Here is a 23769-nt window from a genome sequence, read left to right on the forward strand (position 1 = left end):
GACTTTACATAGATTGTTTGACTTGTACAGCTTTAGCTCATTTAGCACCTTCTGGCCCTATCCTACTCCATTTCCTTGGCTGTTGTAGTTCTTCCTACCCAATTATTAGAAGTGTAGAAATTCCTTTTTGTGGAATAATATCTAGTGAGCAGAGAACTTGCTTGTGACTTTCCTGAATGTTTTTGGATGCTAATCTCCTGACACTAATCTCACAGCTATTTGTTTTGGCACAGCTGTCTGTTGGAAGCACAATTATACATTGGAAACTGTTTTAACTGATGGTACGAAAAAACCTTACCAAACAGCCTAATCTCCAAACCTAAATCCTTGCTTCCTGGAAAAAGAAAAGAAACAAATAACCAACTCACATCAATGCACAGCTACTGAAGTGCCAGGGGAGTGTTGGGGAAGATCTGGGTATAGACAGTCCGGAACATTGGTGTGATTGGGGATCTACTCATCCGGATGTCTGGATGTACCCTGTAAAATGAAAATACATGGTAAATCATTTCTTTGGCATGGATCTGGAATTTCAGGAAGAGAGATCAAATTGCAAAGCACACACCTCTGGTGGAGACCAGAACTCGTTCCATATAAATTCTCAATCTCCACTAGTTTAGAACAGATTACCGCAATGAAAATGGATCTTCAAGTGAGACTCGCTTGGATGCTTCTACTAAGTACTTCTCTCCTATGTGAACCAGGTACAGTGAGTACATTTTTTCATGCTTGTATGGAAATGTTATAGTCAGAATTCGTTACTTATACAGCCTGGCCTGCCGCAAAGTGGTGGCGGAGTCTTATAACATATTGTTGGCAAGCTTCATATGGTGGAATTGTTGGTTTAATTTGTCTTCTTATTCAAATATTTGTCTTGTAATTCAAATATTCGGATCAAATTCACAGGTTAGATATTAAAGCTGAAGGATATTTTCATTGTTTCCCTTCTGTGAGGGGAATAGTTTGAAGAAGTCATTTTCCTTCTTCCTTCTAACATTCTTCTTCTAATACTCTAGTTTTGAATTTAAATTCTCCCACACAATACATTTAGAGATGTAGAAAAAAAGACATTAAAAGAATATAAAAGCAGCCTGTCAGACATGGGGGGGAAATCTACTTTGCAGAGACTTGGGATTGCAGTAGTGCCATTGTCCTTCAGAAAAGTAACCCCAAACCTTCCTTATAATCTCGCTGGTTTGAATGACATACTTTGATCTTTATTCATGGTCACCATGAACAAAGGCTCATCAGTCAGAAGGAGAAATAATTTCATAGAGCATAGGTTCAAGGGTTGGCTATATTGAATTACTTATAAGGCAAAAGCAAAGGCAAGCCAGAGGTGAACTCATCATCAAAGGGCACTAAGCTGACTTACAAGAAGGTGGTAAAATCCCAGCTCTGTAATCTATCGTCAATAAGTTTGTTTTTGTCTTCAATTTGACCTGATGTAGGCTGGATTAACTTTGTCTGGAAAAGTCACTTTGGCTTCCATCTTGTATACTCACAAATTGAGGATCACTGATATACTTACAAGAGTAAAAGTGTCTGAAGAGCAAATGCTAGCTGGGGAAAAAAGAACAGTTTCCAAAAGAAGTTTCTCCTGAGTTTTGTGATTGAATCAGGCACAGCTCTTTAGAGCTTGCTAATTTTGAAAGAGCTTTCCTGCTTCTTTATGGAAATAAAGAGAGGAAGATCACTGCTTACTCTTTGCAATTTCTTTGCTCTTGTGCTGCCATGAAATAAGGTCCTCTACAATCATCTCCTACTGAATTATGAGAGAATGAGCACATCCTTCCAGACACAGGGAGGATTGGTTTTGCTTTGAAAATATAGCACATACCAACAGATGCTCTATCAAACTCTGTGTCAGCACCGAAAACTGTAAAACTTATCTAGAAGTGTGTAACATCGATGCTAATATGTCTACTGATCTCATACAGCAAATGGTATCTGGTGGAAGTCAACAGAAGACAGTGAAGACACACTATGGGCCAGATTCTCAGACTGGTTTAAGAAGACATTTAGACCCAAAGGTAAGAGGGTGAGATGTAGACCTGAGAGTAAGCACACTGTGCATCCCTGTTGGGGTAGGTGAGTCACCTGAGTGGTTATCTCACCAGCACGGCCCATGGTGCCCTCTAATGATAGAACAGGTCCTGTGTGCAGCAGAGCCAAGTGAACTGGGCTGAATCAACAGCACCAATTTGGGCTCCACTGTTTTGTGCTCTGCAGGCTTTTCCCAGTCAGCCCCAGCAACTGGAGACACAGAAACCCACCCCTGAGAAGATGGAGATGCAGCCTTAGATGTTAGCAGTTTACATATCCTGCAATAAACAAACTGATGTGCTTGCTTGCTCATTTTTGCTTTGATTTTAGGAGACACACCACAATTGCGACTGGCAGCTGGTGAGAACAGATGTGCCGGAAGGGTTGAAGTTTATCACAATGGCGAGTGGGGGACAGTCTGTGATGATTCCTTTGATATGAACACTGCCAGAGTTGCATGCAAACAACTCAACTGTGGCCAAGTTGCTTCTGTCCTGGGGTGGGCTTACTTTGGCCCTGGAGAAGGAAACATCCTTCTGGATGATGTAAAGTGTGCAGGAACTGAATCTCACATTTGGGACTGCCCACACGCCGGCTGGAGCAAGAGTGACTGTGGGCACAATGAGGATGTCGGTGTCATCTGCTCAGGTAAAGACAAAATTCTGTGCTGTTAAACATTTATTTGGATTTTACCCTTGGCCATAAAATAAACATCAAGGTGGGATTTGGAAGTCAGACAAGAGCTGAGCTGTGTGCATGCAGAGGCTCCTTGTGCTTGGGCTGAACCAAGTGAGCAAGGAACACAAGGATGTCACGTGCAAAATAGCAAAGCTGGCAGCAGCAAGCAGTGGGTACGAATATGGGGAGAAGGTCATCTGAGACTAGATGTCACTGACAGCAATGATCACACAGCTTGAAGGCATCTGTTTTGAAGCTAATGTCAATTTTTGCTTTGTTCTGTGTTCACAGATGCAGTGCGTTCCCCAATTATACCAACAGGTAAGGCAGGGCTTTTGCAATCTAAGCCCATTAACACTTCTCAATATCCCTAAATGCTCAGAAACTGATTTTTAACTTGAAAATCATGCAATTACTGCTCTTTGCCAGGCAGTATCATAGAAGAATGTGTGTTCCTAAGTTCCTCATTAATAGTTATTCATTATTCTAGCCTCCTGAATATTTGGATTGCTTGCAGGAACTTTAATTGCCTTTCACCTGCTAATGATTAGAGAAAGCATAAGGCAAATCTTCACACTCCAGCTATGGGTTTCTGACTCCTGATCATTTCACCACCATTACACAAAACCTGACATATACATTATTTCAACAGTGCCTCAGTTCTGATGACCATTCTTATAGTTCGTTCTTATAGTAATGTATTTCCACTAACTTCCAGCATTCTCTGAGAAGCCCCAGAATAAAATTTCATCAACTATATTGGCCACAGAGAGCTCTGTAATACCTACTACACAACTGGTGACATAGGCTGATAAAGGTAAAGGGAAAATCCAAGCTATAAATCTGCAAAGAATTAAGTAGCATGCAGCTTGGTTACAGCAGGCAAGAACACCTGGAATCCAGTCAAAGTGTTGTAGTACCTAATTCTGTGATCAGCCTTGGAACAGCCAGGGGCCAACACCATCTTCATTTGTGGCCACTGCACTGTGGTCACACAGTCACTCCTAACTGCTGCCATTCTCTCCTTCTCTTTGTTCTCCCAACTTGCCTGTGGCCCCAGAATCTTCTACACCCACTATTGTCACAGAGGGAAGTGCCACATCAGCTACTGAAATCCCAGACACAACTTATGAAGGTGAGAGCAGCTGCTTGCAAGCGCTAAGGCTAGTACTGTTAACTGGGGGTCTAATGCTGCTAACTGTGGGGGTTTGGGGCTGGAGTAAGAAGATGCAGCAGTGTGAATCTATGGAATATTCTCAGCAAACAACAACAAACTGAGCATTTGTTGGAAGAATCAAGGCCCTCTGTGACATCTTCACTTTAAAAAGGCTGTTGGGATGTACCAGCAGTACACCCATTTAATGATGAATGTCCCTCAGCCTGTAGCTGTAGTATTATATGTGAACTTTTGTGAAGTAGAAGTGTCCAGATCGTTGTGATTTGGTGTGTCCAAGGTTCATGACAGCTCCAGGGCCATTAAGGAACACAGTCAGGCATTTCAGCTCAGCTCCCTCAGTTTGACCTCTGCCTTTCCAGTAATTAACTGACTAATTACACAGCTGTTTATCAAGCCTGAGATCTAAAGTGAGTCCTTAATTCCTCAAAACACATCTGCTTTTAATTGCTGTTGGCAGACATTTATTTTCCCATCCTGAAAGCCTCTTCTGTTTCCTCAGGCTTCACCTCCACTACAGAAGAAGATGGGACTACAGAAATCCCCACCTTGCCTCCAGAAGGTAAAGGGCATCTGCACAATGCAGCATGTTAGAGAAGATCTGCATTTATCTATATGGTTCTAAGTTTTGTTTGGTGGAGGGGATCAAGGGACGTGCCAAAAAAATGGGGCAAGACCACCAGCTCTCAGTGTAACCAGTGCAAGTGAAATACATTGAATTTGCTTGGTGACAACCTGTTGGCTTTCTGCTGGTAGGCTGCCAGCAGCACCGTGATGAGAGGCCACCTACCAACCACTGTCACTGCCAAATTACAACTCTCATTGCTAGTTTTGCTTCTCATGTTCCTTTTGCTTTTCTTGTTACTGTGCGAGAAGCCTGAACTTTCTCTGATGCTTGTAATGCAAAGACATGAAGACTCATTTCTGAGCGATGACCGTGAATGAGGATGGCAGGGAATACATAGATTCCCTTTTCCACAAAGCTTGAAGCCAATTCAGTGCACCAATAACTGAATTCAGCCATGTTGTCTTACCTGAACGCTCTCATGTTTCCTTATTTCTTGCTTCTTGTCTCAGTCTGTGAAAACTCAGCAGAACCACCAACGCCACCCATCACAACTACAGAAGACAGCGTGACCTCAACTCCAGGCATCTTTCCCACAGTTCTTGAATGTAAAAACAAGTTCTGTGTAATAAGTTATAATAAGAAGAGTATTTAATTCTATGATTAAATTAGATTATAAACTAAATCATATCACCAAATATCAGCTCCGACTCTAGCAGTCCCTTTTATACCCCTGTATTTCTTCTTAACATCCAGTTCAGGTGTTATTGTCTAGTAACCTGTTTCCTCTCTGCAGATCCCTTCTCTGTCCCCAGCACTGCAACTACACAGACAACAGATGTTACAGAGATCCTGGCCACCACTCTGGGAGGTGAGGCACTCCTCTGCTGAAGGTACTCCCAAAAACAACAAGGATCACATCCCTCACTGCCCTAACAATGGCTGCTGCATCTTTACCAATGTCTACTGCATCTCCAGCAGTAGAAGGCGGCAGTCAGAAATAACACCGGGATCTAGTGCCATTAAATGCTCAATCAGGGTGGTTTACAGGCTCTTTTCAGTAAGAACAGGGGGCTGTCCTTGACTCACTTCCCTGCAAAACCCATCCCCACCTACTTGCATCAAGATTTCTGGTCACAGAGTCACTCCTAACTGCTGCCTTTCTCTCCTTCTCTTTGTTCCCCCAACTTGCTTGTGGCCACAGATCCATCTACTACAACCCCTGTTGTCACAGAGGAAAGCATCACAACAGAGGAAAGCATCACAACAGCTATTGGAATCCCCACAACAGAGGAAAGCATCACAACAGCTATAATGGAATCCCCACCCAACAGAGGAAGCAATCCACACAGACTATTGAAATCCACAACAGAGGAAAGCATCACAACAGCTATTGAAATCCCCACAACAGAGGAAAGCATCACAACAGCTATTGAAATCCCCACAACAGGGGAAAGCATCACAACAACTATTGAAATCCCAGGCACAACTTATGAAGGTGAGAGCAGCTGTTTTGCAAGCAATCTCTAAGGCTCATACTGTTAATTGGGGGTCTAATAGTGTTAACTGGGGGCTTGGGGCTGGATTAAGATTGTAGAATATTCTGAGTGTTTTTGTGAAGGAACAAGGCCTCCTGTGACACCTTCACTTTAAAAAGGCTGTTGAGATATACAAGCAACATATCCATTTAATGATTAATATCCCCAGTCTTATAAATACTAATGTATTCTGATGAACTATCACTGTGTATTTATCTTTTAACCAAAATAATTATCTTTGGCTCCTGTTCACATTTGTACATTGTTTTTCATTGTTCCTACTGTTTTCCTCCCCCGAAGATTCAACCAACAATTTTGGCACAGAAAAGGATGATCTGTTCACATCGACCCCAGTCATAGAGAGCAGTGAGCCCATAACAACCCCAGCACCACCCTCCACACTTACAGAAGGTAAGGAACTGTCAACTACAAGTTGTGTGCCTTGCACTGTGCAGGAGCAAAAATTCTCTGCCCTGCATCACCACATCAGGCCCCTTCTGGACTCAGGAAATCCCTGAGATGTAAAAGGATTCAAGTAAGTGATAATCCTGTACAAATCAGGAATGCTTGTCCCACCAATATTCTCCTCCCAAGCACCTGTTAGTGGTCTCCATTGGGGATGGGAAAGTAACTATTGCATTTCTTGAATCATCCGTCCCAGCTCTTCTCATTCTCTCTACCTTTATTAAATACGCAATCATCGACCAAGCAGCTGAGGTCTCTTTAGTGCCAAGAAGAATAAGCAGCTCCTATGTATCACTCTGAGAGCAGAACCAAGGTTGGGTTGGCTCACTGCAGTGCCAATGTTATTGGCTTCCAGTTTTTCCACGGTCCTTCTGTGCCAGCCAAAAGGATTTAGCACTTGTACCTTGGTTTTCTCTGTCCAGTGAGCATCCCATCGCACCTGTCTCCGTACAAGTTCAACTTGCTGATTTTGGGCATTTCATTCTGCTCATTTTGAATTCTCATTTTGTCCTCCAGAGAGCGCACGGGTCTCGCGTTTCCTTCTGTCACTCTATCTGTCCTGTTCCAAAGTGTTGGAGGTAATGGCTGAGGATTTCATTACAGTACAGTAGCGGTGGCTGGTTATCTAACACCTGCACCATCTGTTAGATCAAGATGCTGCAGAACAAGATAAACAATTACCAAGGCAACTGATATTTCTTCTCTTTGTAACCTTTTCTAAATCTACTTGTCTTTGACAGCCTTGTCAGAAGTTCAGAGCTATGACTCCATACCACTGGCAGCAGTTGTAAGTAAGGTGGAACAAATTTGCTTGCTGTTCCATCCATTCACCTGATCTTGAGCAGTATGTTCATATTTGAGCTCTAGGATCCACCCACCCAAGTTAATTGTCTTAGAAACTAACAGACAAATGTTCAGAGCAGTGAAGGAGAAATTTAAGGCAGCGTTTCTCTCCCTTTTTACCACCAGTCATTTCAATTTCAAAAGGATATCAATGAAAACTTCCTTACTTTAAAGTGTATTTAGCAGAGCTTTGACCAGATTTTGCTGCTTGCCTTACTTATTCAGACTGGGATCTATTCCAACTGAATGAAAAGAAGCATGAGCCTCTCAGCACACACCAGTGACAATGAGAAATCCCGAGGGATTTTCCTGTATTTTCTTGGCTTTCAGAAGTTTGAATGTGAATTTCTTCTTAAATGAAGGAGCAGTTGAGTACTGTGTGTGCTTATGGAACCTAATACGCAGCGTATTTATGGTTTCCTAGTACTACCCTCACAACTATGCAACTAAGTGCTTGTAACTATTAAGTGCTTTGCTTATGTCTATTCACCCATGTATCTGAGCCAACAATTTAATCTTATTTAGGCATACTGTGTGTAACAGGGAAGCTGGTCAATGGTTAAGGTGGGGAAAAAAAAAGGCTCCTTTATAGCTGTAGCTGATGGTCTCTTTACTTTTACTATGACAACTGTATGAAAAGTGTTCTTTGGATTAAAGGGTCAGGAAAACTAAGTGCTTACTAATCCTTTTGGTTATCTTGTACATTTAGCTAAGCACAATGCACTGACATTGAAGAGATGCAGGTATCAATGCTTTTCTTCTATTCATTTGCTGAAAGTAGGAAGCTGCCTTCTTTCAGTCTGTAGACACATTTACAAGAACACATTAACAATCCTTGGGACTGTCATCTATTCAGTTCTGTTATTTGATCAGAAATATGATGTTCATATTTCAGACTAATGAAATACTTCATTTACTTGGTAAATTTAATTTGGAGGTTGCCTCTACCTCAGTACTGATATTTTTAATATCAGCTGAATCACGACAGATTTATTCCTGCCTGCAATCTAACTCAATATTTGGATCTGGATACTTAATTTTTAGTCTGCTTCTTTCTCCCACCCTGATACAGATAACTAATGAAATCTACTTCTTAAACTCTTTAGGTGACACCTTCCATCATTGCTGATGACTGCTCAGCACCTGCTTAATTAGTTATCTTTTGACTCAATTTCTCTCTGATACTGTGTTTGGCGCTCTCATGGAAGTTCAGGCCTTGATCTTGGGAAGTGAGCCAGTCTTGTTGCTCCTGACATTTCTTTACAGCCAACTTTTGCAGAAGGAAATGATAAGCACGGTACTCAGATGGAAGGAGCTTTGATCATGGTCAGCAAACAGGAATTAAGGGCAAAGAGAGTCCTCGGGAACAGGGTACTCATTCTGAATGGATGTACATTAGTTGGTTACAAATGACTGCCAGGTGACAGCAAAATGTCCCAAAATGACAACCTTGTAATCACAGACCTACCAAGGAGTAAGACAGGTGTGTATACTTGGTACGGTTTATGATGGCAACAAACTCAGAAGAACTCAATTATGTTGTCGGCAGAGTCTCTGATTTCTTTCTCTGAAAGAAAAATACACTCCAGACCCATAAAACTAATTTGGAACTTCAGATCTCTAAAAGCCTTTCCCTCTGAAAGTGAGATAAATGTGTGGATTATTCCATAAGTACCCAGCTCTCAGAAATGAGCCTGATCTGTAGAAATAGCTCTGCTACTATTCTGGGGAAATGATGCTGTGCCAACCATCTGTTATGCCAGAGAGAAAAGAAGACCAATCAGGTATTATTTAAAGAAGAAAAAACCCATATTCCTTAGATTGCAAGGTATCCCAGGGAAAGGTTGGCTCTGGGTGTTTGTGTTCATCCTTTAGGCAACACTACCATATAGACGAGAAAGATGGTAAAGGAATGGTAGGAACCCTTTAGGGATGAGGATCATTTTCCCCAGACTCAGTGTGCTGTGGAAGAGGACTATGTCTGTGCCCATTGGGTGCTGTGTGATCAACCATTGGAAAGATGGCTACAAGACTTCATAACACCAATCCTAAAACAGCACCTAAATTCAGAGGACGATGCTTTCTCATATCCAGCCACACTGCAGGCTACCGGTCCTTGTCATCCCAATGATGCAGACAGTCCCTGGCACTGCTTTGGGTCAATAATACTGACTGTGGTGTTCTTTCTTTTCAGCAGATGTTCCAGCCCTGTCCCTGAGGCTCGCAGATGGTGACAACAAGTGCTCAGGCCGCGTGGAGCTCTATTACAACAACAGCTGGGGAACAGTCTGCGATGATGCCTGGGACATGGGTGATGCTGAGGTGGTGTGCAGGCAGCTGGGCTGTGGGGAGCCTATGATGGCAGTGCCTGAAGCACAGTTCGGACAGGGCTCTGGGAACATCCTCCTGGATAATGTGCTGTGCAGTGGGGATGAGGACAGCCTGTGGGACTGCTCTCACAGAGGGATAGGAGTGCACAATTGTCAGCCAAAAGAAGATGCTGGTGTCATTTGCGCAGGTAGGTGAGCACACTTCACTGCTGATTTCCCCTAAGTGATGAACTATGAACAACTCTATGTCACTACTGCTTTCTTTTATCTAACACAGGAACTGAAGAATGTCATTAACTATCCACTGTACCAAGACCAGTTGTTCACTTTTCTGTTTCCTTTTCCAGAGCCAGTTACTCCCCCGGTCCCAACAGAGCTTGTCCCAGCTGGTGAGTTCTCCCTAGGAATGTCTTGCAAAGTTTTCACATATGATATACTTTACACAGCAACTTGGCTTTTCCTCTTTGGCAAACACATCTGCCCATTGCTGAGGCTGCTGAGTGACCACGTGTTTCCTTCTGTTTTTCCAAGAGCTGTCCCTGAGGCTGGTGAATGGAGACAATGAGTGCTCAGGGCGCCTTGAAGTCTTCTACAATGGCAGCTGGGGAACCATCTGTGATGATGACTGGAACATAGACAGTGCCAGGGTTGTGTGCAGGGAGCTGAGCTGTGGAGATGCCATCTCAGTCCAAAAAAATGCCTTTTTTGGGGAAGGCACAGGAGATATCCTCATGGATGATGTGAAATGCACAGGGGATGAGTCCTTCCTGATGGAGTGCTCTCACAGGGAGATGGGAACACATGACTGTTTGCACAAGGAAGATGTTGGTGTTATCTGCACAGGTACTGGTCTTCATTTTATTTCGTGTGAATGAGCCATACCTGCCTGGGGACTTCAACAAATGACAGCAAAATGCTTTCTTTGGATTGTTTTGTCTTTGGACGGTGTTGCTGTTTGTCTCTCCTTATAACCAATGATCCAGCCTTCAGTTTTTGATGGCGCTTATTTTCTCTCCCAACAGGCCCCGTGGATCTTACCACTCCAGGAACAACAGGTATGGAGCACTTCACCGCTCAGTCACATTAGATGTAGTCAATTATTTCTCCCATTGTGGAGTTCTGATTTTCCCTCAATTTCAGCAGTGCCATCTATGTTCTGGGAGGTAACAGCCCTGAACATATTGTTAGCTCCAAAAGCTCTCAGCACTCAGATGAATAGGCACACATTAAGGTCATGATTACTGGGCATGGTGTATGGAAAATGAAGAGAGTCACGGCCTGAGCCACTGATTGAGCACCTGGGGAAAGGAACCAGTCAGCCCAGAGAGCACAGGTGAAGGCAATTCAGTTGTGTGACAGAAGGGAGCCTGGCTGCACCTCTCTTAGACCCCATTTAAGGGCTGACTGCCAGTGGGGAAGGTTCTCTGGCTGGAGATCCTTCCTTGGTGAAGCTTTCCCCTGTGAACCTGAAATCTTCTGATACAGGTGAGCAGTCTTCTTCCCTTCCTTTATAGCACCTCTCTATTGTGCCAGTCCTTTTGTCATCACACCTTTGTTGTAACACCTTTCCCATTGTATTGATCTGTCCAATTGCTACACATGGTGAGGACAGGTCGACAGTTGAACTTTATGACCTGAGAGGTCATTTTCAGCCTTGGTGACTCTACAGCTCTACAATACTAAGGTTGCAGATCAGTGGCACTAAGGTTTTTTTTTGCCTCTGTAGAGGACTTCCACTCACTCTGAAAAAGCTGGTGAAAAAACCTATTAAGGTGTATTTTTCAACTGCTACAATGGAGCTGAAATGGGGATTACATTGCTCCTAACTATGCCTTAACGTCAACTTGGCTTTGGTTGTATAGCTTTTCCTTTGCTCACATGATAATTTAAAGACCACTAATGTTTGGCTCTTGCTTTCTCTCTAGCAGTCCCAGTTGAGTCCGCCATAGCTGAAACTTCAGGTACTTATTTCTGTTTGTAAACCTTATGGCTTTGCTCAGGATGCAGAAGCATCCCCGGGGCTGTGCATGGTCGCTGGGGGTACATCCTGCCTGTCCTGCCCTGAGCAGCTCCTAACCCACTTGTGTTCTCTCTCATGTCCCAGCAGCCCCTACAGGCAGCACCACAACTGAAGCACCAGGTATGTATCACTTAACACACACGCAGTTGGTGTGGTGCTTAAGCTTGGCATAAATCCACTGATTTCCTCAGCATCAGCAGTCCTTGCTTTGCTGTGGACAATAATTTGTTTCACCTTTTGCTTCTCACAGTAACTGCCCCTCCCACTTCTGGACCAGAAATCACTACCAGCTGTAAGTGATGCTCTGCCTTACACCCTCAGATCCCGGCTCAAGCTGTGACCAGGCACTGGCTGGCTCCCAGTGCTTGTAATCCCATGGATGTAGCCATTCACTCCAGGCACAATCCTAGTGACTTATCCTATCCCTTGGCTTCCACACCCAGCCAGGGAGGAACATGGGCTGGTGCTGGTAAAGGACCAGTATGACCTGGGGTTAGCATTGGACCACATTGCTCCTAGGGTAACACTACAGACAGTACTGGGATCTCTGTATTGCCTGGCATCCAAGTTGTGACACAGCTCTGGAGCTGGGGATGCTCCCTCACTACTGCAGCCCCAGCATGGGGCTGTGCATGCCTTCATCTCCTGGGGCTGTGCAGTCAGTGTGTGAGTGTGAGCCTGAGGCTCTCCTGCCCTGCAGGCACATCCCACCTGTCCTGCCCTGAGAAGCTTCTAACTGTTATGTTCTCTCTCATGTCCCACCAGACCCTGCAGGCAGCACCACATCTGAAGCACCAGGTATGTATTGCTTTATAATGGCTGTGGTTGGAGTCATGTTTTAGCTTAGTGCAGAACTGCTGATTCCCTCAAGAAAAATTCTGATTCTATTCTCCCAATAGAAACCTCGACAACCCCAGCAGTCTCCTCACCTCTACCAGTCTCTTCAACTCCTGAAGACACAGGATTGAGCACTTGTAAGTAATGCAGTGTTACTCTGCTTTGAGCACTTGGTCAGCCATCAGTGTTGTGATCTGATGGCATGTTGATACAGCTCCCTATCTCATTCTGTTCTTGGAGTCAGCATTTTCCCCAGTTGAGGTCACTGTGAATTTCTGATGTTTCCAATGGTACTTGGTTTGAACATTAAAGTTCCCTACAGCAGGATTTAACTTCAGAAAAAAAACTTGAATTTCAAGTTAAGCATGTTTTTATCATTCCACTCACTTATTCTGTTTTTCTGTTGTTTTGCTTTTTTGTTCCCATTAAAAGCTTCTCCAAGGCCAGTACCTGTAAGCCAAGGTAAGTTCTTCTCCTTCCTTCCTCCATATAATTATATTTCTTTCCATGCCCCCCCTGTGCTGGGCAAGATGTGAATTGGGGGAGGCTGGCAGTTTATAGGAGAGAGCATCTGCTCAGCACAAGTGCAGCACTGAGGGACAGGTTGGCCTATGTCTGCTATATTTATGGGCATAACACATCTGAAACATCTGCCTGCAGATTGCCAGGCTGCCAGCCAGGTGTGCCAATGCACTCCAGAGGGATCTAACCACTGAAGAAACAGCTCAGGGTTATTGCAGCCAGCTGTTATTGCCAGCAAAGCTCCCATTTGCATTTGTATAGCATAATGGTATTTAATACATGATGCGTTATACAGCACAGCAAAATATGTTTTATTAACAAACTTCCTCTCCTCCAGCAACCCTTACTTGTCTGCCTACTTACATGCGGGCAATCATCAGGAGATCCTACATCAACTCCAGAGGGTATCTTGCAAGTGACATCCACCTGAGGGACCCCAGGTGCAAGCCTGTGATTACCAGCTACCGCGTCATATTCCGCATACCCTACACTGGCTGTGGCACACAGAGGCTGGTGAGAACCTCTGGGGCTGAAATTACTGCATGCCAAGACAGAGACCAAGTTATCTCTCGTAGAAAGATATCTATCTCTCATAGAGGCTCTCAAGAGTATTTCTAATGCTTATTACAGGAGGGTGCAGGCAAGTGACCTTGAGGAGTTGAGATGGACCATCAACATCGACAGCTTTACATTAACAAAGCATTGATGAGCACTATATTAAGACCAGAACAAAATCATGTTTCTCAAAGTTCTTGATTCTAAGCTATACAGATGGTTAGGAACCTTCCTCATCTTTTTTTCCCCTTTTCTTTTGCAACACTCGCTCTTCAGGTCAGCTTGTTCTGGGCACATTTAGCTGTGCACTAAGACTCCACAAGTGGGTTAGGCAGAGTTTAGTTGTATAAAGCAAACCCACACTCACTCTGGTGAACACAATATGTGGCACAACTTAACAAGCTGGGTGTTTGCATGCTCAACACACCACTGAGACACCCAGAGAGTCTTTTCTGGCAGGTACCATTCAGGAGGAGGTTCTTTCCCTATGGCTTATTGGAAAACATGTTGGTTGTGTTCAGCTGCCATTCCCTGCTGGCTCTTTGTTGTTTTCCACGTTGTGGTTTTCTTTTTTCCTTTAGTACTTTGTACATAGGAAGCTGTTTTCCCTCTTGAGACCTTAAGCTACTAATGATCTCAAATGAGCCATCGCTCCAGCTGAGCCATGTTAGCCCTTATCTCACCTGGCATCATGCTGCAAACCTTCTCACAGCCTTGCAGCTCTGAGGGCTGAGGCCAGGCAGCAAGGCCATGGTGGCCAAGGCTGCATGCTGGCAACAGGCACCCAGGCTATGCTTCTCCCCTGCCCTCCCCTCCACCCTTCCAGCAGCATTTAGGACATAGTTTCAGCATTCCTCAGCAGCTCTTAACTCACTAATGTTCCAACAGGTATCACGTGGAGCCGTCACTTATTCCAACACAGTGAAAGGATCCATTTCTGGCAACTTCTACAGCAAAAAAAAGAATTCGTTGTTAAACTTCTCCTGCAAACTGTACAACAATGCTCATGCCCAAACAATACCCAGCGTCTTGCAGCCTCCATACCAGGAAACTCCATCTAGACAATTTGTTGTCAAGTTCGCCTTTTATGATTCACCATCTTTCACAAACATAGTGAGGTCAGCCCCATTCTACGTAATGCCAAACCGGAATCTGTTTGTTCGCGCTACCCTGTACAGCACACAGCCAAACCTGATGCTGTTCGCAGACACCTGCGTGGTCTCTCCAAATCCTCGGGACTTTGTGACTGTGGCATCTGATATCTTACGAAATGGGTAAGGAAAATATCTCGACAGACATTTCAAAGCAATTCCTTGTATGTGATTGAGGCAATACGGGCAATAATAAATAGACACAACAATAGACCTACCTGTATAATTTCTGTATTACTGCATCTGTGTTCAGTTCTGGACTATAAACTGTGATGAATCTTGCAGATGAATGGAAAGAAAATTACTAGTAAATAATGAAACAAATGACACAGAAACCACATCATGATTTTTGTGTGATAACTGTTATTGCCTTTCCCCTTTTTTCTTTTCTCAGGTGTGTCAGAGACCCAACCTATATGAGCTACTTGTCACCAGACAGGAGGATTGTCCAGTTCAGATTCAGAGCCCCCAGCTTTATCCGCAGATACTCATCAGTTTACCTGCAGTGCAAGATGGTGGTGTGCGACAGATACGATTATTCCTCCCGCTGCTACCAGGGCTGCCTAGCCAGAGGCAAAAGAAGCACAAGAGATGTCGATGAAAGGCTTGTTACCGTTGTCTCCAGGCTACAATAGCCTCAATAACACTTCTTCTAATTAAAATACCACGTTGATCACTTCTGTGTGTGATCAGTACTTTGCACGCCTGCTAATGCATTCTAAAAATACATCCTACAGGGTGTAAATCTGAAGGTATTTTCATCTTAACTGTACTTGCGTTCCTTAGTTCCAGACTTTTGGATCTATGTTCCAGATTTGTAAAAGCCTAAACTTCAGTAAAAACTCAGTGATAAACTGTAATTGGATCAGCTTATTTTTTCCCACCAAGTCTGTTTCCCTCTTTCAGTTCTCCCCATTGTACTGGATAACTGAGATACTCAGTGTTCAAGGATTGCTGCCTTGTAAGCAGTGGTGTTGCTTTACGAGTTCAAGAAGGATAAGAACCCCTTGTAATCAGTAACGGCGGAGTAATTGTTTTTAATAGGAGCTCAACAGTATTTGGAGAAATATTCTATATTACCAGAGATTTAATCTGTGATACCTATCAGCTATTCACATTTTCCATATTAGTTAGTTTGTACTGCTGGAGATTAGACCTGGAAAAAAAATATGTGTATTTTCTTTGTCATACATATTGGTTTCATCCCTTTAATTTCGATGTCTGTTCAAACTATACCACTTTGAGCCAAGAATTTGTTTCTGTAACTCAATATGTTGAATTGCCCCATTTGAAATGACATAGTAGAAACAGGGAAAATAGTAACTTTTGGCTCATAATAGAGAAAAGTATCTGGGAAGTCACTGCAGAACTCTATGGGAAAGAGATGTATTAAATTTTGGTAACGTGGTAAGCTTTGTTGGGATGAGAAAAGCATCTTCAAGGCCAATAGTTTTTGTACAGTAAATATCTGCCAATTGCTCAAACTCAAGAGATGATCTGTGTGATGCTTAGATATGATCTGACCAGGTCTCTGTCTCAGTGACTCTGGCCTGGCCTGCTTAGCACCAATCCTAAGCCTCACAGCCTCAATCCTAACCTCAGGGCTCCAGATCCTTTAGAGCAAATGCAGGGCAGCAGGATTTCCTCATACACAAGAAACTCCCAAGAATTTGCCTACCAGCCCACAACTACCAGCACATAACAGTCACAGAGGGCTTTATTCCTAGTGCTGCTGGACACAGCAATGACCTAGGCTGGGTTTTGTAAACTAGTTCATGCTTTAAATGCGTATAAAGTGGGTGTTAGCAGCTGGAAGTCTCTTGCAAATATGTGTGTGGGTTCAAGAAATGAAAGGCTATAAAGGATAAATGTGAATTCAGCATTTCTGGAATCAAAAGGAAGTTCAAATATGAGACATATTCCATGCCTCTTGTATGTGGGATGATGGGCACGGTGGTTGGAATAGATGATCTTAGTGGTCTTTTCCAGCATTAATTATTCTGTGATTCCATTCCACATTTAAAGTCAGTATAAATATCCTGTCCTGTGGAAGAGAGCTACATTCAGAATCCCTACAGAAAGTTCAACATCATGGGGAGGATTGTTTTAAGGAAGGTACTGCTCTGAGACTAGAAAGGCAGCATCATTACAGATGCTTCATATTTCAATATTTCCATAAAAAAGAAACAAATATTGCTTTATACAAAAAATAAATGGTTATAAGTGAGAAGCACCTGGATGTGTTTCAAGGAGGTCTGACCCACAGTTTACCTTTGCTAGGGAACATGAAAGAACACCTGTTTGTACAGCTGCACCCCTTCACATTGGAAAGATTCCCACAGCAAGGCTCCCAATCTGCCCTGCTAGGCACATGCCAAAGGGCAAGGCCATCTGTGGCATTAGCAGCATCACAGCCTGTGGAAGCTTTAAACTCTGCTATCTGCTGCAGCAGTAGGAAATGCTCCACTTTAAAGGGCTTCAGTCCTTCAGGAAAGGCAAAGTGCTAAAGAGCCACAGAGACGGACATGAGAGGCATGGGTTGGGCTTGGGGATCTTAGAGGGCTTTTCCAACCTTAATGAATCTATGATTCTAATTGGGGCTCTTGGAGCTTCTACTATGAAACCAAGTTTTACTTATAAAGCATCTGCAGTGCAATTTATTCTGTTCCGTTAAATCCATGGCTGGCACTAACCTGGCCTTGTGCAGCCACAAATGCTTCAGCAACAGGAAATTACTACTCAGGACAGCTCTGTTATGATACTTTACAACCTGAGGAATCTCCAACAAGGACACACTGATTTGCCCAGTGCAGCCTAAAGGGATATGTGCCAAAAGGAAGGTGAGAACAATGGAGATCTCTAACCAACACACTTGATGTGGCTGTTTGTCCCACCCAGCACCTTTGTGCTCATGTCAGACTAATGTCAGCACACCTGAACTCAATGAACCAACAGAAAAACCTGCTTTGAAACCACAATACTCGGAGCTGATGAAAGCGTAGTTAAACTTCTTCCATGCAGCACATGTGAAGGAAAAAAAAAAAAGGCACATCTGTTGACTTTCTCATTTATATCAGTTAAAAGGAAAAAGCAACAGAGAGATTATGACTTCCCTCTGCAATACCACGCAGTACGAGATGATTAGGGAATAGCAGGAGGTATAAAAGGCAGAAAACCCTCAGCTGTTAACCCCAGCTGCCATCAAAATGAAGGTGCTCAGACAGCTCCTCCTGCTGCCTCTCTTAGCTGCTCTGGCTTTTGCTGAAGACAACTCAATAGAATTAATGGGTATGGAACGTAACATTCCTTTATTTTTTTGTGGAATTTAATTAGCTTTTTGCACTATTTATTAGGCAACTGAAGGGAAATATGTCAAATGTTTGGGGGAAGAAAACACCTCATTGTGAATACAGACCTCTGGCACCTCTTTTCTGTCCTATGTTACTTTAAGCTATTTATTTCCTGTCCAGAAGTTTCTTTAAGCTCACCTTTGCTGCTGCTTTTTGAAGCTTTCCCTCTTTATCCAGACCAGAGGACCAGAACTTGAGCAGCACCAAGTGCACACAGGGTCCGTCAGAATCTTGAATCTAAAGAGCTCTTTTGATTACTGAGCATAGGTTCTCAGTTGCTTTCATGTAAAGGGCTGAAACCCAGAACTAGATCCAAAGATCTTTGGGAAAAGAGCACAGGGGGAAGGCAGGGCTTGTTGTAAATGCCAACCATACCAATGAGAGCTGCCATGGTGTTCTGTGTTATCTGGAATTTCCAGTTTTGCCTTTGGCTTCACCTCTTTTCCTATTTGATTCTTCATGTTTCATTAGCTACTACAGTAGAAATGAAAAATCAGAATGGTACAATGCTTTGCTTGCCTGCTCTGCATTGGGCTGTCCCAGAGTCTGCACAGCGCAGGATCAGACCTTATTGCAAGGCTGAGCTGGTTGCTGTCCTGCTGTTCCCCAACAGGTGTACCTCGATGCGGTGCTTCGTTCACAGAACCCAACAAAGCATTTAAGATTGACCTCAACTCAAACGCAAACTGCGTCTGGCACATTCAGAGGAGTGAAAATCAAACAATTAGGCTCATCTTCTCATATTTTAAGTAAGTATCTCCACCAGCTGTTCTGGTAGAATTTCATTCCATCAAAACAGAGAACAGAAAAATATTGAAATATATCACTATGGCCAGGCTGGATACTTTAATTTCATCTCAAGACATTATAGTCTCCAAATATTTATCTGTGTTTGCTTGAGTAAAACGCTTACCGAGTTTGTGCTGTGGACTCCAAGGAACCTGGATATTTATCTGTTCTCTTTGTGTTTGTTTTTTTAAATAGATTTAATCCTTCTTCAAGCTGTGAAACAGAAAGTATTAAAGTCTATGATGGTCCCTCATCTAATTCATCCCTTCTTGGACAAGTGTGCAACAACACCAATGCCGTCCCAGTGTTCCAATCATCTTCAAACAGTCTGACTTTCCTCGTTACAACAAACTCTGTGGCTTTCGCACGGAACTTCTTTGTCTTCTATTACTTCTTATCACCAGAAACAAGTAAGTTGGAACTCAGTGCTGTCATTAAGCACCAGTTAAGCTGTACCGCTAAAGGAGAGCTCATAAGGCAAAGTTTCATTAAGTTCTCAGATCATTTGCTCCTGTTGATCTGAATGTAGTATTCAACACTTGAAAACTTGAACAGGAGAGAGAACTTATCTCATTATTGCTTACACTGCTCCAGTGTTGAATTAACTCTGCTACTGAAATAACACACCCTGTGTTTAGCTCGTGTTTTCTTTTTGAGTTTTCCACATTCCTGATTTTATTTTGCCTTTGTCTATCGATCAAACACGCAGACTTTGCACTTCCATGCAGACAGCAACCAAGATTTCTCTAACAAACTCATTCAGGGTTTCTTTTGGTTGGTACAGCCTTCTAGAGATTCATTTTCCAAAGCACTAATTTACCCTAAAATTAAATACAATTCAGTTGTTCATGGTGCCAAAGTTAACTCATCCATAGCCATGTCAAATGCCTTTACACTGTGCCTTGCAGGCGTACATGTGCTAACAGGCTCCGTTTTATAATGAATTATGAGTTGCCACCTGACCTGAAATTCCCCGAAATTCATAGAAATGTTATCTTTAGTACCTTTATTCATTTCTAGAGGAAAGCAACCTAGAGAAGCAACCCTGCTCTAGCTTTTGAGTTTATTGTTTATGGCTCATTATACGTACACCACAGTACTGATATGTCTGCTCTTCTTTTCAGTGATTAAAAATTGTGGGGGAAGCTTAACTGGTCCCAATGGGACATTTACCAGCCCCAACTACCCTGCAGCCTACCCTGAATTCACATATTGTGTCTGGCACATACAGACTACAAAAGACTCGAAGATAAGCTTAGAGTTCCAGGACCTTTTGTGAGTAGATATTTACCACATGTTTACTACACATAATTACTCTTCTTTCATTGTGTTTTGAAGCATTATTTCAAATACAGCATGCTTGTAGAATATCTATACACCTTGAAAACAAATGTGATTTGCTGACTTTTATGATCAAGTAATCACAACCTGTTCCAAATGCCAATGTGCTACCCCATAGCTATTGCAGAGACAGACAGCAAGATGGATTTCAGTTGACTCGCCATAAGCTACTGTGGTTGATCTGAATTCAAATCCAACAGTTTAAGTCTTTTGCTACATAAAGTTCATGTTTTAAGGTGTCACTTATGGGTCATTATCAATTTATTGCTTTTTATCAAGGTTGATCCCCTGTTGTTAGTGGGGCGGCAGCATCAATTGGTGTTGTGCATGGAGAAAAGCCTCAAGACTGGGGGAATTCTCAGACTTCCCAGGATAATAATAATTACGTTTTTCTCTCTGTAGCCTGGAACTAGATCAGAAATGCCAATTTGATTTTCTGGCAGTCTACGATGGCCTCAGCACTAACAATGGCCTAATTGGAAAAGCATGTGGTGTTTCTCGACCCACGTTTGAGTCTTCTTCAAATGCCATGACCGTCGTGCTCTCTACAGACTATGCCAACTCCTACAGAGGGTTTTCTGCTCGGTATACCAGCATTCTGCCTCCTCCCCCACAGCCTGACAGTAAGTGTATTTGCTATGAGCAGGAATTTGCTTCTCATTCTCACATATGAATCTTCAGCTCAACAGTAAATGTAGAAAAGATCTGAGAGTTGATACTGAGAATTTCAGCCTTTATCGTGGTAATCATTAACTCTCTTCAAGTACAGAAAAGCCACATTAGATTGGAACCCTATTGGAAGCTATTCCCTCATCTATCTGCAAAACAAAGCGAGTTTTTCAGTCTTGTTGGTCCTTCTTCTGACCAGCTCCACAGAAAACATGATTTTTAACTTCTTTGGGACGCAGTAGGAAGTATTACCCTTTCAGAGATCTCCAGATAAGCTTTTTTGACTCATTATATGTTTTTGTTTTCCAAGATATTCAGGAAAATGGTCCACATCAGTTGGTAAAATGAGGGTTGAGTGTTGCCATTTCCTTTACCCCGAGCTGGACAGTTTTCCCTGTTGGTTCTGTATGTTTGCAGGCCCATCTTCTCCCTGACCAAGGCAGAAAGGGCAGCCTGTAAAACTTCAGTGTCTACCAGAAATCTAATTCCTCTCTCCCCCATTCTCCACTAGCAACTTGATTCCCTTTTCCTTTTATAAAGGCTGTAATTCATTACATTACTTCACTTAAAATTAAATTTTCAGCTTGAGTTTTACATGGTTTTTCTTACTTAGCAAATACCGGGAGCTGAGCATGAAATTCAAAGTGACCTCAGATGGGCAGAAGCCTTTTTAGGCTCAGGTTCTGACAAATTAAGAACCATGCAATGGATTCAAGGATGGGCCTTGAGCTGGACTATGTGAGTAATAACCACAGCACACTTAGTGACAACTTTTAATTTCTCTTTCAATGGCAGCGTCCCTTACATGCTCTTCAGACAGAATGACGATTGCTCTGAGCAAGGCTTACCTGAACTCCCTTGGCTATAATGAAACTCACCTACAGCTCAATGACCCATCCTGCAGGCCAGTTACAACAGACCAAGTGATTTTTTCCTTTCCATTAAACAGCTGTGGAACAACTAAGAAGGTAAAGCAAGACTCCTAAGAGCTTGTTAACAGCATTGTTTAGACAAGGGTGACTGAACTGTAGCTTTGTTTTCTCAACCCACACAACATTCCTGCGTGGTTTGGTTCAGTGCTTGGCACAAAGAGGAGTGAGAAGGCAGATTATGCTTTTTCCGGCTGTAAGATACTTCATATTACACAGGCATCTTGAGCCTCTGATAAATGTGGCTGGACAACTTCGTAACTTGAACACATTTGTACTTCTCCTGTCATCAAAACTGAGCGTTTCACACAATCTCGTTTACAGGATGAAGATGAGAGCATCACTTACACCAACGTCGTAACCATCTCTGAAAGTGGCAACATCGTCACCCGCAAAAGGATCGTGCAAATCATCACAAAATGCATAATGGAAAAGAATTCAACCCTTGAGGTCATTTACGTAACAGAAAACAATGTAATCCAGAACACAACCTCTGTGGGAAGATACGATGTTAGCATGTCATTCTACGATTCTGGTTCATTCTCCAGCCCTGTACTTGAGTCCCCTTATTACGTAGACTTGAACCAAACTCTTTTTGCTCAAGTCAGTCTTCAATCCTCCGACCCAAACCTTCTGGTGTTCATTGATACCTGCACAGCATCTCCACAGTCTGATTTTGGATCGGTAACATATGACTTGATCAGAAGTGGGTAAGACCCTAAATTACTTTGATTGTCTCCTAGTACATGAGGAAATACAACCTGTATGTCAGCTGCAGCCCTTTTACCTTTGTCTCTTCTCCAGCTCTATAGCAGGCTGTGGTTGGAAGCTAAATTTGATAGAAATTTAAAGGCATAGCATAAATGGAACCAGGAAAAATGTGCCTGTGCTCTGGGCAGGGGCGGGGGAGGGAAAGCACAAATGCTCTGGGGTAGAGCTAATAGTATTTAGCAAGAATGGCTATTGGATGTGGACCACTTCAACAGCTCTCTAAATTCTGTTGCAGCTGTAACAAAGATGACACTGTGGTAACATACCCACCCCTGGAGCACTATGGAAGATTCAGATTTAATGCCTTCAGGTTCCTGAGGAGAGCTCCATCAGTTTATCTCCAGTGTGATATCTTAATATGTGACAGCGAAGACACGAACTCTCGCTGTACCAAAGGCTGCGTCTCCAGGCAGAAGAGAGATATTTCTTCATACACTTGGAAAACCAAGGCTGTCGTAGGTCCTATCCGCCTGAAACGAGACCGCAGGAATGCCGCTCATCTAGGTAAGAAGGATACGTGAATTAAGAACCAGGTTAAGCCCTTCCTTTATGTAATTCCATCACCTTCCTTCCACTAAGGAAGTGAGTTACAGTAGTTCAGATTTTTCAACACTCCACTTTCTTTTCTCTCTGTACAGAATCCCTCGCTAGGACAGATGCTGAAGAAACCCCCACCCCACAGCGATACAGCTTCTACACTCTTTCACTTGTGGTTTTGATTTCAAACGTTATCATTGTGGCAGCCGTGGTACTAAAATATCACATCAAATGCCTGTCAGGGCCTGGCTACCAAAAAATCCCAAGTTCATATTAACTACCCTATAATATTGTGAATTTGTGATGACTGTTCAGATTTATCACTTCAAGAGGAGAGAATGGGAAAAGTAAACTAACAAACATAACCAATATCTATCTACCCAAGTTAGGAGTCCTTAGACAGTCAGAGTTAAATGGTGCACCCCTAATTCTGAAGAGCAATAAGCAGCATGAAGTAACAAGATTGGCCTTTCAATAAAGACACACTTTGTGACACTTCTACCTCTTTGAACATCAGCAGATCAGATCCCAACAAGTTACAGTACACATAAAGCAATAAGGCTATTTGTAGGGGAAATGCTAAGTCACAGCCTGAAGCAGTGATGGAACACCTGGTGGGAAGGCAGGGCCAACCCAGGGGAGCTCAGGTGCATGCAATG

At 43.0% G+C, this 23769-nt stretch overlaps 2 protein-coding genes across 2 annotated transcripts; both read left to right on the forward strand.

Moving 5' to 3' along the window:
• Nucleotides 1–596: 596 nt before the first annotated feature.
• On the forward strand, nucleotides 597–15584 carry LOC107316226 (deleted in malignant brain tumors 1 protein-like). Its single transcript, XM_015867482.1, has 23 exons — nucleotides 597–704; nucleotides 1941–2033; nucleotides 2377–2694; nucleotides 3016–3045; nucleotides 3785–3859; nucleotides 4401–4460; nucleotides 4976–5071; nucleotides 5260–5334; nucleotides 5668–5961; nucleotides 6302–6412; nucleotides 9504–9827; nucleotides 9987–10028; nucleotides 10171–10482; nucleotides 10662–10694; nucleotides 11565–11600; nucleotides 11744–11779; nucleotides 11910–11951; nucleotides 12425–12457; nucleotides 12559–12633; nucleotides 12929–12958; nucleotides 13356–13531; nucleotides 14462–14847; nucleotides 15119–15584. Exons 1-23 carry the CDS (start codon nucleotides 635–637, stop codon nucleotides 15357–15359), a joined length of 2988 nt encoding a protein of 995 aa, XP_015722968.1. The 5' UTR covers nucleotides 597–634; the 3' UTR covers nucleotides 15360–15584.
• Nucleotides 15585–17801: 2217 nt separating this feature from the next.
• On the forward strand, nucleotides 17802–23605 carry LOC107316282 (CUB and zona pellucida-like domain-containing protein 1). The gene is made up of 9 exons (XM_015867572.2): nucleotides 17802–18012; nucleotides 18688–18823; nucleotides 19059–19273; nucleotides 19988–20138; nucleotides 20607–20827; nucleotides 21669–21841; nucleotides 22127–22512; nucleotides 22809–23077; nucleotides 23212–23605. Exons 1-9 carry the CDS (start codon nucleotides 17931–17933, stop codon nucleotides 23385–23387), a joined length of 1809 nt encoding a protein of 602 aa, XP_015723058.1. The 5' UTR covers nucleotides 17802–17930; the 3' UTR covers nucleotides 23388–23605.
• Nucleotides 23606–23769: the final 164 nt, after the last annotated feature.

The sequence above is a fragment of the Coturnix japonica genome, chromosome 6, assembly GCF_001577835.2.
Source record: "Coturnix japonica isolate 7356 chromosome 6, Coturnix japonica 2.1, whole genome shotgun sequence".
Classification (NCBI taxonomy): Eukaryota; Metazoa; Chordata; class Aves; order Galliformes; family Phasianidae; genus Coturnix; species Coturnix japonica.